Source organism: Cuculus canorus, chromosome 17 (assembly GCF_017976375.1).
Source record: "Cuculus canorus isolate bCucCan1 chromosome 17, bCucCan1.pri, whole genome shotgun sequence".
Classification (NCBI taxonomy): domain Eukaryota; kingdom Metazoa; phylum Chordata; class Aves; order Cuculiformes; family Cuculidae; genus Cuculus; species Cuculus canorus.
Window position 1 is genome coordinate 11,906,107 of NC_071417.1, and position 14,304 is coordinate 11,920,410.

At 57.8% G+C, this 14,304-nt stretch overlaps 1 protein-coding gene across 1 annotated transcript; it reads right to left on the reverse strand.

The window, feature by feature from the left end:
- Positions 1–9,073: 9,073 nt before the first annotated feature.
- SLC35E4 (solute carrier family 35 member E4) lies at positions 9,074–13,659 on the reverse strand. Its single transcript, XM_009557354.2, has 2 exons — positions 12,783–13,659; positions 9,074–11,113 (listed from the first exon to the last, which is right to left on the reverse strand). Exons 1-2 carry the CDS (start codon positions 13,372–13,374, stop codon positions 10,686–10,688), a joined length of 1,020 nt encoding a protein of 339 aa, XP_009555649.2. The 5' UTR covers positions 13,375–13,659; the 3' UTR covers positions 9,074–10,685.
- Between the last annotated feature and the right edge of the window lie 645 nt (positions 13,660–14,304).

Sequence of the window (14,304 nt, forward strand, 5' to 3'; positions counted from 1 at the left end):
TGCCATTAAAAAAAGGCCAAACTTACTAATCAATGCCAATTTGATTATTAAGCAGATATTGCTTTAATACATAATACGATGCCAGACACACAGGGAATCATTTCACCTAATGTGTGTGTCCGTTGAGGCTGGTTACAGGACTTTATACTGGTTAAATAGAGATTCCAAGAAACACTGGTTATATATTCAGGAAATATTGGTTAAACATACATAGAATTCATTATCATATCTTATCACCCACTCTCAAATGTACGTCACAGTTCCTTTGTGTCTTCAGAATCCTCTGATGCTCTTTATCTTATCTCCTTCTTCATTGTGTCCTCTTGGTGAGCTCAGGTCTGTCCTTTGTTCCTGCTGGGGGACTGTCCTTGTTTCAACTTGTAAACAAGCTAAACTGTTAGAATCACATTCTTTCTTACTGCAAGCTGGCCAAGATTTGTTTCTTATTATTCCTATTATTATTCTTAATGATTTATTCCTTCCTTCAAAACCAGCCGTGTCCTGGACTGTGTCAAAAGAAGCGTGGCCAGCAGGGTGAGGGCAGTGATTCTGCCTTCTGTTCCTCTATTGTGAGACCTCATCTGGAGTACTGTGTCCAGTTCTGGAATCCTCAACATAAGAAGGATATGGAGCCATTGGAATGGGTCCAGAGGAGGGCTAAAAGGATGATCCGTGGTTATGGACAGGACATGAGACCCATCACACTGAGAGGTACTGCTGGGATGAAGCAGCAGAGCTGCTTGTCCAGGAACAGCAGCACAGCAAAACCAGCTGAGCTGGGGAAGAGATGTGTCCAGCCTCCGGGGGGGCATTTAAACCAAAAGCAAATCCCAGGGAGTGGTGCTTTCAGAGCAATGGGATGGGCAGGACCACTGGAGGGCAGTGAGGTCAGCAGGAGCAGGTTGGGAGGCATCGCTGGCCCTGTGGCTGCAGGGTTTGTGCACTGCTCCCCAGAGCCAGGCTGGGAGGAGCTGATCCCACCAGCCCCCACTAGGCAAAGGCCATGGATGTGTATCCTGGTGTCTGCAGACTGCCCCACACCTTCTCACCATACACAAGGGGCTGGTTGCATCAGAGGTCCCAGTGCTTTCCAGCCTTTCAACCCTACCTGCACAGGTGTCTCCTTCCAGAGGGGTGCTCACCTGCTTACACAGCTCCAGCGCTGCCCGCTCCCACACTGGCATCTGCTCCAGGACAAGATCCTGCTGGCTCTGCCTCTCCCCCTACCTCTTTTCAGGAGAAGACAGGAGATCCAGCCCTATGCCGTGCCTGGAGGAGATGCTGGGGAAGAGGCCATGTGCTGCTATGTGCAGAACAGGAAGCTCTGCCCCTTTTGCCTCCTCTGTAGCTTCAGGAAGACAGCTCTGGCGCAGAAGTCATCTCAAAGAAGCAGCAGCGGCTGCTGCTGCTGGAAGCCCATGCAGACGGCAGGCAGCAGCTAATGTTTTGCTTCTCGTGCTGTGTCTACTACCAGCCTCTTGCAGCTGTAGAGGATAGTGATGATGCAGCATGCACATAGAAAAGCCTAGAGATGCTGCAGGGCTGGTCTCAGGAGAGGCGTGCAGGAGCTGCTGTTTGTTTTCAACTGCACATTCATCTCGGGGGTTTACACAGCTCGTTCCAGGTCAGTGCGAGCTCCCGTGATTTATCTTTCAGTGAACATACACTGTTAATGTTGTATTTGTGGTCCAGGCTTGAGCACGCAGGCAGGCAAAAGAGCTCCCTGCTGAGCCAGAGGCAGTACTGACTGCAATGAAGCTGAACCGAGCAGCTCCACACTGTGCTTGGCCATGCCTGCATGGAGCTATGGGCAAGAGTCACCTCCTTTTAATGCTGCCCAAGAGCATCTGTGACCGCTCGGTGCAGTCTACCAACCTGGGATGTAGCAGCTCCTTCTCTCCTTAGAGCACTGGAAGTGAGGAGAGGGCCCAGATCTCTGCCAAGACCCAGTCTGTTTGCTTCTACGCACCAAGATCAGAGCTGCAGGGAGGAGAAACACGGCTTATCTGTCCATGCTGCTGCCCTGAGCTGTTTTGATAATTCATTCAGTCTGGATGGCACCTGCCAGCAGCTCTGGCTTCAGCTGCTCCCTGGGGAAGGTGTGACAGCTCATACTATCCCCCTCTGCCCAAGCGTCGCCTTTTCTGAGTCATGAGCATTGTGCTGACACAGCTCCACATTCCTTCCAGCTCTGGCTGCAGCACAGACACCATCAGTCTGTGCCGAGGCGAACATCCCTCTCCCATTCCAGAGGCAAGAGGTGCCCCTTAGGGCTCCCCACGGAGCTGGGCAGCCTTTCCCGATCAAACCACTGCTCTTTTAGTTCCATTCTACCAAAAGAGAGAAACCAGTGAGCTCTGCAGTGAGGACTTTGCTGAGGAGGCAGCTGCAGGGGGATTACAGCAAACTGGCTTTTAAAAGAGGGAAGACCGGTGGGTGCTGGAGGTGCTGTGCCAAGCCTGAAGCCTGAGAGCATCAGGCTGGAAGCAGGATGGCAGGAGAAGTGAAGCTGAAGAGGGCCTGTAGCTCAGCCAGCAGCACCCTCTGGAGTCAGCTGCAGGCAGCGTGAGACCAGCTCTTGGAGAGGAGAACCCAGGGTGCTGGGGCACAGAGACCAGAGTGTGGGGTTCATCAGCATCTGCCTGCTGAGTCTGCAGTGTTCACAGCCTCTGATCTGTCTGGTGAATCATAGAATCATGGAATGAGTTGGGTTGGAAGGAACCTCCAAGGCCATACAGTTCCAGCTCCCTGCCATGGGCAGGGACACCTCCCACTGGATCAGGGGCTCCGAGCTCCATCCAACCTGGCCTGGAACACCTCCAGGGATGGGGCAGCCACCACTGCTCTGGGCAACCTGGGCCAGGACCTCCCCACTCTCTTTGTGTAGAATTTCTTCCTAATGTCTAGTCTAAATCTTCCCCTTTGCAATTTAAAGCCATTCTCCCTTGCCCTAACCCTGCACTCTCTTATCAGGAGCCCCTCCCCAGCTTTCCTGGAGCTCTTTCAGCACTGGAAGCTGCTCTAAGGTCACCCCACAGCCTTCTCTTCTCCAGGGTGAACAACCTCAACTCTCAGCCTGTCCTTGTACCGGAGGTGCTGCAGCACTTGGATAATCTCTGTGAACTCCTTTGGACTTGCACCAACAGCTCTGTGTCCTTCCTGTGCTGGGGGTTCCAGAACTGAACAGAATATCAGCTGCTTCCTTGCTGTGCCGAGCAGGAACACATGTGTTCCGGCCAGCCTGACCCACACAGAGCTGTCAGTGAAGAGCCAGGGCTGGGAACCAGCTAACGCCAACATGTCCTGTGGCAAATGGTGCAGCCCCAGCAGCTCCACTGGCTTCGAGGCTGTGGGGCTGAGGAGGGAGGTGAGGGCAAGCGAGGACAGACATCACCCCATGCCTAGTGCTCTTCACACCCAGGATGGCTGGCTCATGCCATGGGATGGTGGGATTGAGCACAGCGCAAGCTGGACTGGAGAAACCTTGACTGGTGAGAGGTGCTCAAAGGGGCTGAGCCCTGCCCTGTGACCTGTTAGGAACCCACAGACCCTCTGCTTCCATGGCAGGAGAGGAGGGATGTCCCTGCTCCCCACAGGGTGTCAGGCACCACTCGAACCCTGTGCACCATCTCAGAGATGGATGGATTTAGCTGTTACTGTGGCAACGGGGATGAACGGCCCCTGGGCTGGCAGCAACGGGGAGGACAAAGGACACAAATCACTAAACAGGGAGGCAATGAGTGAGCAGTCATTCACTGCTTCTCATAACACCAGAACTGGGGTGCACAGTGAATTTGCCCTGACAGCAGGTTTTAAACAAACTAAAGGGGCTGTTTTTCCCATTATTAAACACTGAGACTCACTGTCCCAGGATGCTGTGGAGACCAGACATGTCGCAAAGAGTCTGAAGGCCATGGAGGGCATGTCTGCTGCCACCCAGACTGCTGAGAGCTGGAGGGGATTGAGATAGGAGAGCGTGCTTTTGGCCGAGTTTCACAGCTGACAGAGCAGAGGGCTCCAGGCTGCATTCAGACAATAGCTGAATGTTGCGTGGTAACACGCGAATGTCTGGATCAAGTCCCGAAGCTCTCACTTGCTTTTAAAGCAGTGCTGTTCTCACAGCATCTTCCCACAGGGGAAACCCCGGAGGGGGGGAACCTCGAGGAACTGTAGCATCTCCTGTACTGCGAGGTTTTAAAAACAAGTTCGATGAGCGTTTCTCAAGGACAGTTGAAATACACCACATGCTACAGCGACACAGAGGCCAGAGGGGACGATGTCTCTCTCTCCAACTCCGCACACCTGTGAGAAGCTGAATCTCATCCTGCTGGGGACACTCAGTGGTTACTCAGAAGGTCTCTGGTTTGGGAAAGGGGAAGAAGAAAGTTGACCAGTTCTACTTGCCTCCAACCAGCTTCTCTGTCTGCTGCTGACACTTGTCCACTTCTTCAATGCTCAAGGTACTCTCTTCCATACTCCATTCCTTGTTCTTTTCTCCTAAGCTTCTTAAGTCACCAATCCTCCTTCTTTTTCCCCAACAATGGAAATGGTGTGAGGGTCTCCCAGCCCTGCCCCAGGGCCCACCAAGCTGCCAGCTCCAGAGCAGTAGGACAAACATGAGGCGAGGCCACGCACTGCCCCACTCCTCCATGGCCCCATTGCCCCCATGGTTGTGTGCATGTTGCTGGTTGCCATGGAGGGGACCAACCCAGCCCCACCGCTCCCTGACCCCACACAACTCCCAGGGATCTGGCCCCAGCAGGCCAGGACATGGTAGGGGACAGGGCTGGCTGTATTTCTACCTGTATTTCTAGGCACAACCAGTGTGCCCAGTGGTGGCAGCTCTGGAGCCCTCCCGGCACTGCCCTGGCACCTCCTTGTGGATCACCTCCAACCTCTACCTCAGTGATGTGGTGGCCACCAACACTTTCCCCTGCTCTTCACCCACCACATCAGCACAGTCATCGGTCTCTCCCTTGAGGTGGTGAACACTCTCTCAGGTCCCAGCACTGAGTACCTGTGTGTCGTTGTGATGGGCATCCCCACTGCCACCATCCCCAGCTGCTTCAGCTCCATGGCAGCTAAGATCCACAGTATGAGGACATGTGGGGTCAGATGCTGCTGCACTGCCCGGGTACTGGGTACAAGTTTGGGCACCACAGGATAAAAAGGACCTAAAGCTGCTGGAGACCATCCAGGGGAGGGCATGGAATTGGTGAAGAGTTTAGAGGGGAAGCCGTTTGGTCTGAAGTCACTTGGTCTGATCATCCTGGAAAAGAGGAGACTGAGGGGAGACCTCATCACACTCTGCAGCTTCCTCACAAGGAGAGGAGGAGGAGCAGGTACTGAGCTCCTCTCTGGTGACAAATGACAGGACCTGAGGGAATGGCAGGAAGATATGCCAGGGGAGGTTAGGTTGGAGCTTCTGTTTACGGGTCATCCACTATAAGTACAAACTCTTTGGTGCCAACAGGGTCCCAGTGATCAGTTCTCCATCATGGATGATACCAATGTTTATGAAAATGGAGTAGGAGCGATGGTGCTGCTCTGAGTACAAACGAGCTGCTGTGACTTCTTGGCAAGGGAAAGCTGATGGCACTTCTTCCAGATGAAGTTCTTCCAGCTTATTTTCATGCCAGAGCGTTGAAAATAAACTGTTCCCATTTAAGGGGGGTGGAGCATGAAGTCGCCGCTGCTGAAAGCACAGGCGATTCGTGATACAGCCGGCGAGTAGTGGGGTTTACTATAAATAACACCAACACAGCATGAGCCGTGCAGTCAGTTCTCACACATCGTTTGTATCGGGTCCTGACAGTAACTCTGGAATCATCACGTGTTTAGAAAGTGTTGTTTTATTCCAGCACAAACTGTGCTTCTAACCCAGCACAGAACCCAGCTGTGAGTCAGGACGTTTGGAGCATTACCAATGGTTGTTTTTCCTAACTGGGATCTGACTTTGAGTTTTGAGACAGCAGCCTTCAGCCCAGTCATCCGCTGCATTCCAGAGGGGGCAGGAAGAATGCAGACTCCAGCATCCCAGCGGGGACACACTCAAGGATGTCCTGCTTTCCACTCTCTGACCCTTTCTCTTCCCTCACCTGGTTGCCCCAGCTCTTTTTCGGAAGGTTCCTTGACCTTTTCTGGTTATTTGTGTGAGCTGCTCGGTACTTGGAAAGAACATCACTTACTCCTGGTGAGCTGAGAAGTCAAGATGGGAGCAATAAAAGGAATCCTGATGTCAGCTTCGATCATTGCTGTGAGGTCATCGTGTTGTTATAAACTGGAAGCCTGATCTGGGCACACTTTGCCATTGCTCAGCAGCAAAGCATTTATTAATTCAGGTTTATCCCAGCACGGAGTTTTCAGCTCCAGTGGCTCGGTCTGGAGAGGCAATAACAAACAGACCTGTTTCAGGTGGGAGAAAGGGACCCCAGGCTGGTGTGTGTGAGAGGTCCCGCAGCCCCAGCTGGTGTGAGGGCTTGCAGCCAGGCAGGGGTTGGTCTCTTCTCTCAGTTAACAAGTGATGGGATGAGAGGACATAGTATCAAGTTGCGCATGGGGAGATTTAGATTGGATATTAGGAGAAATGTCTTCATGGAAAGGGCTGTTAAGCCCTGGAACAGGCTGCCCAAGGCAGTGGCTGAGTCACCACCCCTGGGTGTGGTTAGAAGATGTGTAGATGAAGTGCTCAGGGATGTGGTTTAGTGGTGGACTTGGCAGTGCGTTAATGGTTGGACTCGATCCCTAGGGTCTTTTCCACCCTAAATGGTTCTGTGAGTCTGTGGATCTGTATCCTACCAATGGCATTTTGGGAGTGCTCCCACACACCCACATAACACAACCTGGCATCCAGCTCTCCGTAGGTCTCCAAGCAGCTGAGGTGACAGCTGTGGTGGGTGACAAAGAGCCTGGCCTTCCTTGAGTGTACTGCTTTTCTCCTGGGGCACTTTCTAGAAGCAAAGACCTCACTCCTCATGGACATGTAAGGCATGTCTTGGAAAACAGAAATATTAAAGGACAGGGACAGAATGAACTGTTTGGGTACATGGGTATCATGGAAAGCATTGGAGACAGCAGACCTCTTGGAGGAGCCCTGTGCACTGTACGCACCTTGGTGCTTCTCAAGCTGGATCTCTGGCAAGACAAGGGTGCAGCTGGTGACTGTAGAGCCATCTCCACCCCTCTCCACTCCAGCTTTGCAGCTGAACACCAGTCTTTCCCTATGGAGAACAGTGGTGCCAGTAGCCCTAGCAGGTCCTGCAGATGTCTGGCTCTTGTGTGCCAGCCATGAAGGACACCAGTGGATATCTGTGACCTCGTTAACCCTGGGCAGTGGCATCTCAGGGGTTCCTGAGCCCTTCACAGGATGCCCCAACACTTGGGTGTTGTTCAAAAAGAGGTGAAACCCAGGGGCCGCTGAGAGATGGATGAGCAAGGAAGGGTCCCACATTTAGGGGCAGAGGTGGATCTGTGGCTCTTAGACCAGGGTGATGATCCTCCTCAAAGCCCTCACCATGCCAGAATCAGACCTGAGGAGCCAGGGCTGGTGAGGGAAACTGGATCCAGCAGAGGTCAGGCAGCCACTGCCTGCCAGAAGACCAGGGCTTGGGGACACACGTGTCCACTCCCCATCCTTCCTGCTCCTGTTGGGGCTGGTCCAAAGGGTCTGCTCTCCAGAGAGGTGTTTCCCGTGGAACAAGGATGTCCCAGTCTGCTCCCCCTCACATAAAGCAACTGGAGCTGGGATGCCTTTCCCTCCTCCAGCTCAGCCAGAGCAGTGCTGGACTCAGCATACAGGCAGCTGCCCATGTCCATGGGGAACCCGATCCTTGGGCTGGAGCACAGGGATGCCACCAGGCTGAGATCACGGCCTGAAATACCCAGAGAGGGAGCCACCACCCCAGGCCAGCCTGCGTGCTGCTGCCAGGCCCTTCAGGGGCAGCATCCAAGCCCCCACTATCACCCCCATCATACATCCCAAGGGTCCCTGTGCCCAGCCCAGCTCCAGTGGAGCACGGGGCCAGCACAGGGCAGACACAGCAAAGCCACGGACGCTGGCAGGATCCGGGCAGCCCCCAGTGCCAGCAGATGAGTCAGGGGGCAGGATGAGTGGGTGCTCCCTAGGGAAGGGCTCCTCAACCCAAGCATGCCACAGGCGGACTGGTTTCTGGTCCCACCCCTCCCTCCCCCTGGCAGGGGACAGTGTGGCTGGGACATCCCAGGAGTGCTTGGGAGGAGAATTTCCTCCAACCCTGGAGCCGTGCTGTGAACTCGCCTTTTGGAAGGAACCAGCAAACCAAAACAACTTTCAACCCTCCCTGTTATGCAAAAGCCTCTGAATTGTGGACCCAGAAAGCAAACAGGGTGGTGGCTGCTACACTCCTGGCCACAGCAGGGACCACTTGCCCATAATTCAGGGCTCTTTGAGCTCTTTGTGGGATGGGCATCGCTCCAGCTGCAGTCCTGGGGCAGCCCGGCAAGGGTGGCACTGGCACTGGCACAGCAGAACCGCGGCAGCCCAGCGAGCTGCCCTTCCTTCACCATGTGCTGGGCAAGGAGCCATACCCGGGACACTCCTGGAAGCGGCTGCAAAACTCATCCCCCTGATGAGTGGAAGAAAATTGCTGTTTGGAAAGGAGGATGGGAGTTCCATGGGGAGCGGGTTGTGCTTGCGGGGTGACATGAGTCACGGAGCCGGACAGTGACACCAGGGAACAGGATGCTCCTTGGCGTCACGCTGCCCCGGGACAGGGCGAAGCTGCACTGCGGTCAGCCGGTGCTGGCTCCCAGCCTTTCTCTGGACACGTGTGGCTGGTGACTCCTCTCCCTGTCACTGCGTCCCTCCATGTCCTAAGAAAGGATCCCGGGGCTGCTAAATGCTTTCCCTGCACCGGGGCATGGAGACACCAGCCATGGTGAGCACAATGGCTTTAGCTTTCCCCAGGGAGCGGAGGCTTTTCAAGATATTTCTGTGCCTCAGTTTCCCTCCTCTACACCAGGTGGTTCCTCCCTTTCTGCCTCGCTGCCAGTGTGTGCTTTGGGTGCGAGATTGCCTCAGGAACCAAGAGTGGAGTACGACAAAAATAGAGTTTTATTTCGGGACAAGTGCAACCAGAGCTGGGTCCTTCGGCTCCGGTGCTGGGATGTTGAGCGCGGCAGCAGCCAACACGGACACCGTGTGCCGATGCGTCCATCAGGGCATGCACTCACACGTGTGCTGGCATCGGTGCCAAGGCATACACACATAGGGTGTCCCTTGGCCAAGGGGAGCACACGCTGTGCTGCAGCCCAGCTGTCCCCTTCGCTGGGCTCTTGCCAGCTCTGCAGCTCCAGCCATGGCAAGGTGGGAAGGATGACAGCGGAGCCAGAGGTGACCAGGAGGGCACAGTGGGGACGATGGCGATGACAGCAGCACCACCGCAGCCCCGTGGGATCAGCACAATACAGTGGGGTTGGGGACAAGAGAGGGGACGCTCACCCACCCTGTCCTTGGGCACCTTGTTTGGCCATGAGAGCCATGTGTGAACGCAGCCCTGGGCTTTCTCCAGCCAGCAGAGCTCAGTAGTGATGCACACACATGTGCACACGCACACACACACACATCCCTGAGTGTGTCCAGCCCGCGTGCACACAGAGACATATGACCAGAGCTGGTGCACGCAGCTGCACGCCTGTGCAGGGACCTCCCCACCTGCAGCGAGCCCGTGTGCACACCAGTAGCTGTCACCTACACACACACACAAACACACACACACACGGAGCTGTGCACGTGTGGCTGTGCACTTGCACATGCAGAACCTGTGCACACATGCAGGGCCGTGCACCGCACCACGCCTGTGGGTGTGCAGTCCCTGTGCACAGCAGCACACCCTGCTCACACGCACAGCTGCTTGCACACGCAGAGCCCGCGCACACCGACACTCGCACGCTCCCTTGCATGGAGGTGCGCACGGGGATGCACACGCAGAGCTTTCACACACCAACACACACGTATGCGCACAGCCACATGCAGAGATCCACTCGCAGGCACAGCCGTGCACACAGACCCACTTGCACACACAGAGCCTGTGCACATCAACACACACGTGTGCACAGAGCCTGTGTACACCAAGACACACGTGTGCACACTGTGCGCGCCAGAAAACAGATGTGCACACAGAGCAGTGCAAACCCGCACATGTGTGCACACAGGGCCATGCACATCAGCTCACATGTGTGCACCCCAAGCCATGCACACCAAAAAAGAGGTGTGCGTACAGGGCTGTGCACATCAGCTCACATGTGCACACACAGGGCCGTATACGCTGGCACACCCAAGCACACTCAGAGCTGTGCACACCAGAAAAGAGATGTGCACCCAGAGCTGTGCACACCAGAAAAGAGATGTGCACCCAGAGCTGTGCCCACTGGCACACACATGTGCACACAAGACCATGCACAACAGCACATCGAAGTGCACACAGAGCTGTGCGCACACACGTGCACACGAGCACAAGTACCCGCAGAGCTGTGCACACCAGAAAAGAGATGCGCACACCAACACACGCGTGTGCACGCAGGGCCATCCACACTGATACATCCATAAGCACACTGAGCCGTGCACACCAGCCCACGCGTGCACCCACAGAGCTGTGTTCACCCACGCCCTGCAGCCTTCCCACCTGCCCCCATTCCTGGCGAGACCCCTACTCCCTCCTGGGGTGCCCCCGGCGCGGCCGTGCCGCCCAGCGTGCCATGATGAGGTCCGGCTGGTGGTACATGAACATCCCAACCAGCATGAGCGCGATGCCCAGGTAGCTGAGCCCACTGAGGTGGCTGCCGAAGAGGAGGCGGGAGAGCAGCAGGTTGCCCACCACGGTGAGGTTGCCCAGGACGTGGACCGTGAGGGCAGAGGTGAGGGAGAGGATGCAGAAGGTGGACAGGTTGTAGAGGACGGAACCCAAGCAGCTGAGAAGGACGCAGGCCCAGAGGGTGCCGTCGTAGCGTAGGACACCTTCCCAGGAGGGGCCCAGCTCCAGCGCCACGGCCGCTCCGAAGAGCAGGCAGAAACTGGGCAGGGAGGTGAGGCAGAGCAGCGCGCGGGCATCCAGCTGAGCCTCCTGCAGCAGCAGACCTGGGGAGAGGGGACAGTCAGGGGGACACGGCCACCCCAGAGGGGACACCCAGTGCCCACACAGCACCCACTGACACGAACCCCCTCTCTGTGCCCAAGAGGGTGAGAAATCCCAGCTGTCACTGGGAAGGGAGAAACGAGAGTCAACCCCTTCTGTGGGGCTGGGGGAGCCCTGGTTCAGGAGCTGCCCTGGTTTGGGGGTACCTTGTTTCAGGGGCTGGCCTGGTTTGGGGGTGCCCTGGTTTGGGGTGTCTGCATTTGGGGGCTGCCCTTCTTCGGGAGTGCCTTATTTCAGATGCTGCTCTGATTTGGGGGTGCGCTGGTATGGGGGCAGTCTCCGTTTGGGGCTGCCCTGATTTGAGGGATGCTTCAGTTTAGAGGTGCTGTTGTTTGCAGAGCGCCTCCGTTCAGGGGTGCCCCATTTCGGGGTGCCCCAAGGCAGGCTGGACGGAGCAGTTTCCCCACTCTGTTTTGGAACAAACATGCCACCCACTTCCCATATCCTCTTTTTTCTGCTGATTTTGCAGCTGGCAGCAACACTTCTGGGTGTGTGGCTGTGTCCCCGTGTCCCCTCTGACCCATCTGGGGACAGCAGGTGCAGCCGGGCTCAGGGGACACCGAGGGTGCCGTGTCCTGAGGGGGCTGGAGCAGCCCCTCCGTGTCCCATGGGTGTGGAGGGGAGAGGGTGGGCGCTGGCAGTGATGTCCCTCAGGTGGCCACAGCAGCTTTGGGACAGCCACCAGCAGTGACCCACGGACCTTGGGGATGGCACCAGTGCCCAACCTGACAGTGCCTGCCTGAGACACCGGCTCTGGAGGAAACATTCCCTTCCCAGCTGAAAAACAACCCAGATGGTTCCTCTCTGCCACCACCAAGGACATCGCGCCCAGGTGGCACCACAGCCACTGGAGTCACCAGGCACGGGGACAATGCCGCTTGGCACAGGGACACACAGGGCACCCGGTAGCCCAGAGCACTAGTAGGGGAGCTCAAGGGGACAGGGCTGCTGCGGTGTCCCTGTGCCAGGCCAAGGCGCTGCCACCCCCAGGACAGGGGACAGTGTCCCTGGGAGCCAGAGGTGCCACAAAAGGGACACCAAGGAGTCTGCTCATCACTGACAAACCAGGGTCATCTTGGGACAAGGAGCACAGCACAGCCTGAGGGGGACAGACAGGGCGTGAGAGTGGCACTGGGGTGACCCCGGGGTGGTATCAGGCACAGGGCAGGGTTTGGGTGGCACTGAGGTGGCACCAGGGACTGAATGGGGTGGCACTGGTATGGCACGAGGGTGGCATCAGAGGCAGGGTGGGCAGCAAGTGATACACCAGGCCCAGAGTGGCAAAGGGGTGGCCTTGGAATTGAGGTGACACTGGGGCTAAAGGGACACAAGGGTGGCACCAGGGCCAAAGGGGGCAGTGGGTGGTGCTGGACTGGGATGGCATGGGGGTGGCACTGGGGGCCAGAGTGCCACCAGGGTTGGGGTTGATTAAATAGAGTGTCACCAGCACCAGGGTGGCACTGGGTGCCACAGGGTCAGGGTGACAGCAGAGTGGCACCTGTGTCGGGATGGGCAGCAGGTGTCACCAGCACAGGGGTGACACTGGGGTGACAGCGGGGCCATGCCAGGGCAGACGGGCGTGCAGGACGCGGACAGGCGGGTGGCACTTACTCTGCTGGATGGACTTGAGCGCGCGTAGGACGGTGGCGGCCAGAAGGAAGGCGCAGCCGGGCTGGTGGCAGCGGAGCCCACCGGCGATGCTACAGGCGGCCCCGGCACACACGGGTCCCATGGCCACGTACTGCAGCGGGCGATGCCGCCGGCCACCCAGCAGCCCCGACAGCACCAGGGTCACCAGCGGCGTGGTGGTGGCCACCGCTTGGGCCACCTCCAGCTGGACATAGCTCAAGCCCAGGTTGCCCAAGGCCACGCTGGCGCAGAAGGTGACGCTGAGCAGGTAGATCCTGGCACGGGGATGGGGACGTTGGGGTGCCCGTGCCCAGCCCAGCGGGTACCCCACGGCCACCGCGCCCAGCATGTGCAGCGCCGACAGCAGCACCGGGTACCGGAACCCGTGCGCCACGAAGATCCATCGGTTGAGGGTAGCCAAGGTGGAACCGGTGCCCAGCCATGCCAGCACGGTGAGGGGCAGCGGGGGTACCGGGGACCCCCCAGCCGGCCCCGGCGATGCTTTACCGGCTCGGGAGGGGCTCTCGGTGCCCGGCATCGCCCCGGCATCGCCCGGCTGTGCCCGCAGGCACATGGGCACCGGGAGCGGCACCGGCACCGGGAGGGGCACCGGGAAGGAGGCACCGGCACCGGGAGGGGCACCGGGAGGGAAGGACCGGCACCGGGAGGGGCACCGGGAGGGAAGGACCGGCACCGGGAGGGAGGGAAGGAGGAAAAGAGGGAGAAAGGGAGCGGCACCGGGAGGGAGGGAGGGAGGGAGGCAGCGGCACCGGGAGCTACGGGTGGAAGGGAGGGAGGCAACGGCGGAAGCCGGGAGCAAGCGGAAAGTTTGGCGATGGAGGGGAGCGGCGGCAGGGAGGGAAGGAGGGAAAGAGGGAGGGAAGGAGAGAGGCTCCGCCCCGCCAGGATCGCGTCATGGGTGCGGGGACCCGAATGGGGATTTGGGGATGCGGAATCCCCCTCCGGGAGTACCGGGTGCACGGTGTCCGCCCGAGGATGCGTGGTCCCCGCCTGGGGATGCGGGAAGCAGGGATGCAGGATGCCCATCCAGGAATACGAGGTCCCCGCCTGGGGATGCAGGGAGCAGGAATGCACGATGCTCACCCAGGCATGTGGGGTGCCCGCCTGGGGGTGCAGGGATGAGGGGATACAGGGTGTCCACACAGAGATGTGGAGTGTGGGTGTGCCAGGTATCCGCCCAGGGATGCGGGATGGAGGGATGTGGGATGCTCAGTGCCCACCCGGGGATGCAGGGTTTGGGGACACGAGGTCCCCTCCCCCAGAGATGCAGGTGTGTGGGTGAGGAATGCCCACCCAGGGATGAGGGATGCAGAGTGTCCATCCAGGGTCAGGAGCCCAGGGGTTCTGGGAGCAGCTGAGGGACGTGGGGTGGTTTAGCCTGGAGGAGGCTGAGGGGAGACCTCATCGCTCTCTGCAGCGCCTAGAAATGAGGTTGTGGTGAGGTGGGGGCTGGTCTCTTTTCCCAAGTAACAAGGGGTAGGAT

Excerpts from the sequence above, each read along its gene's own strand:
- SLC35E4 (XM_009557354.2), bottom strand. The coding sequence starts at position 13,374 with ATGTGCCTGCGGGCACAGCCGGGCGATGCCGGGGCGATGCCGGGCACC. Across the intron at positions 11,114-12,782 it reads GCTCAAGTCCATCCAGCAGA|GTCTGCTGCTGCAGGAGGCT; the intron begins GTAAGTGCCACC and ends CCCTCTCCCCAG.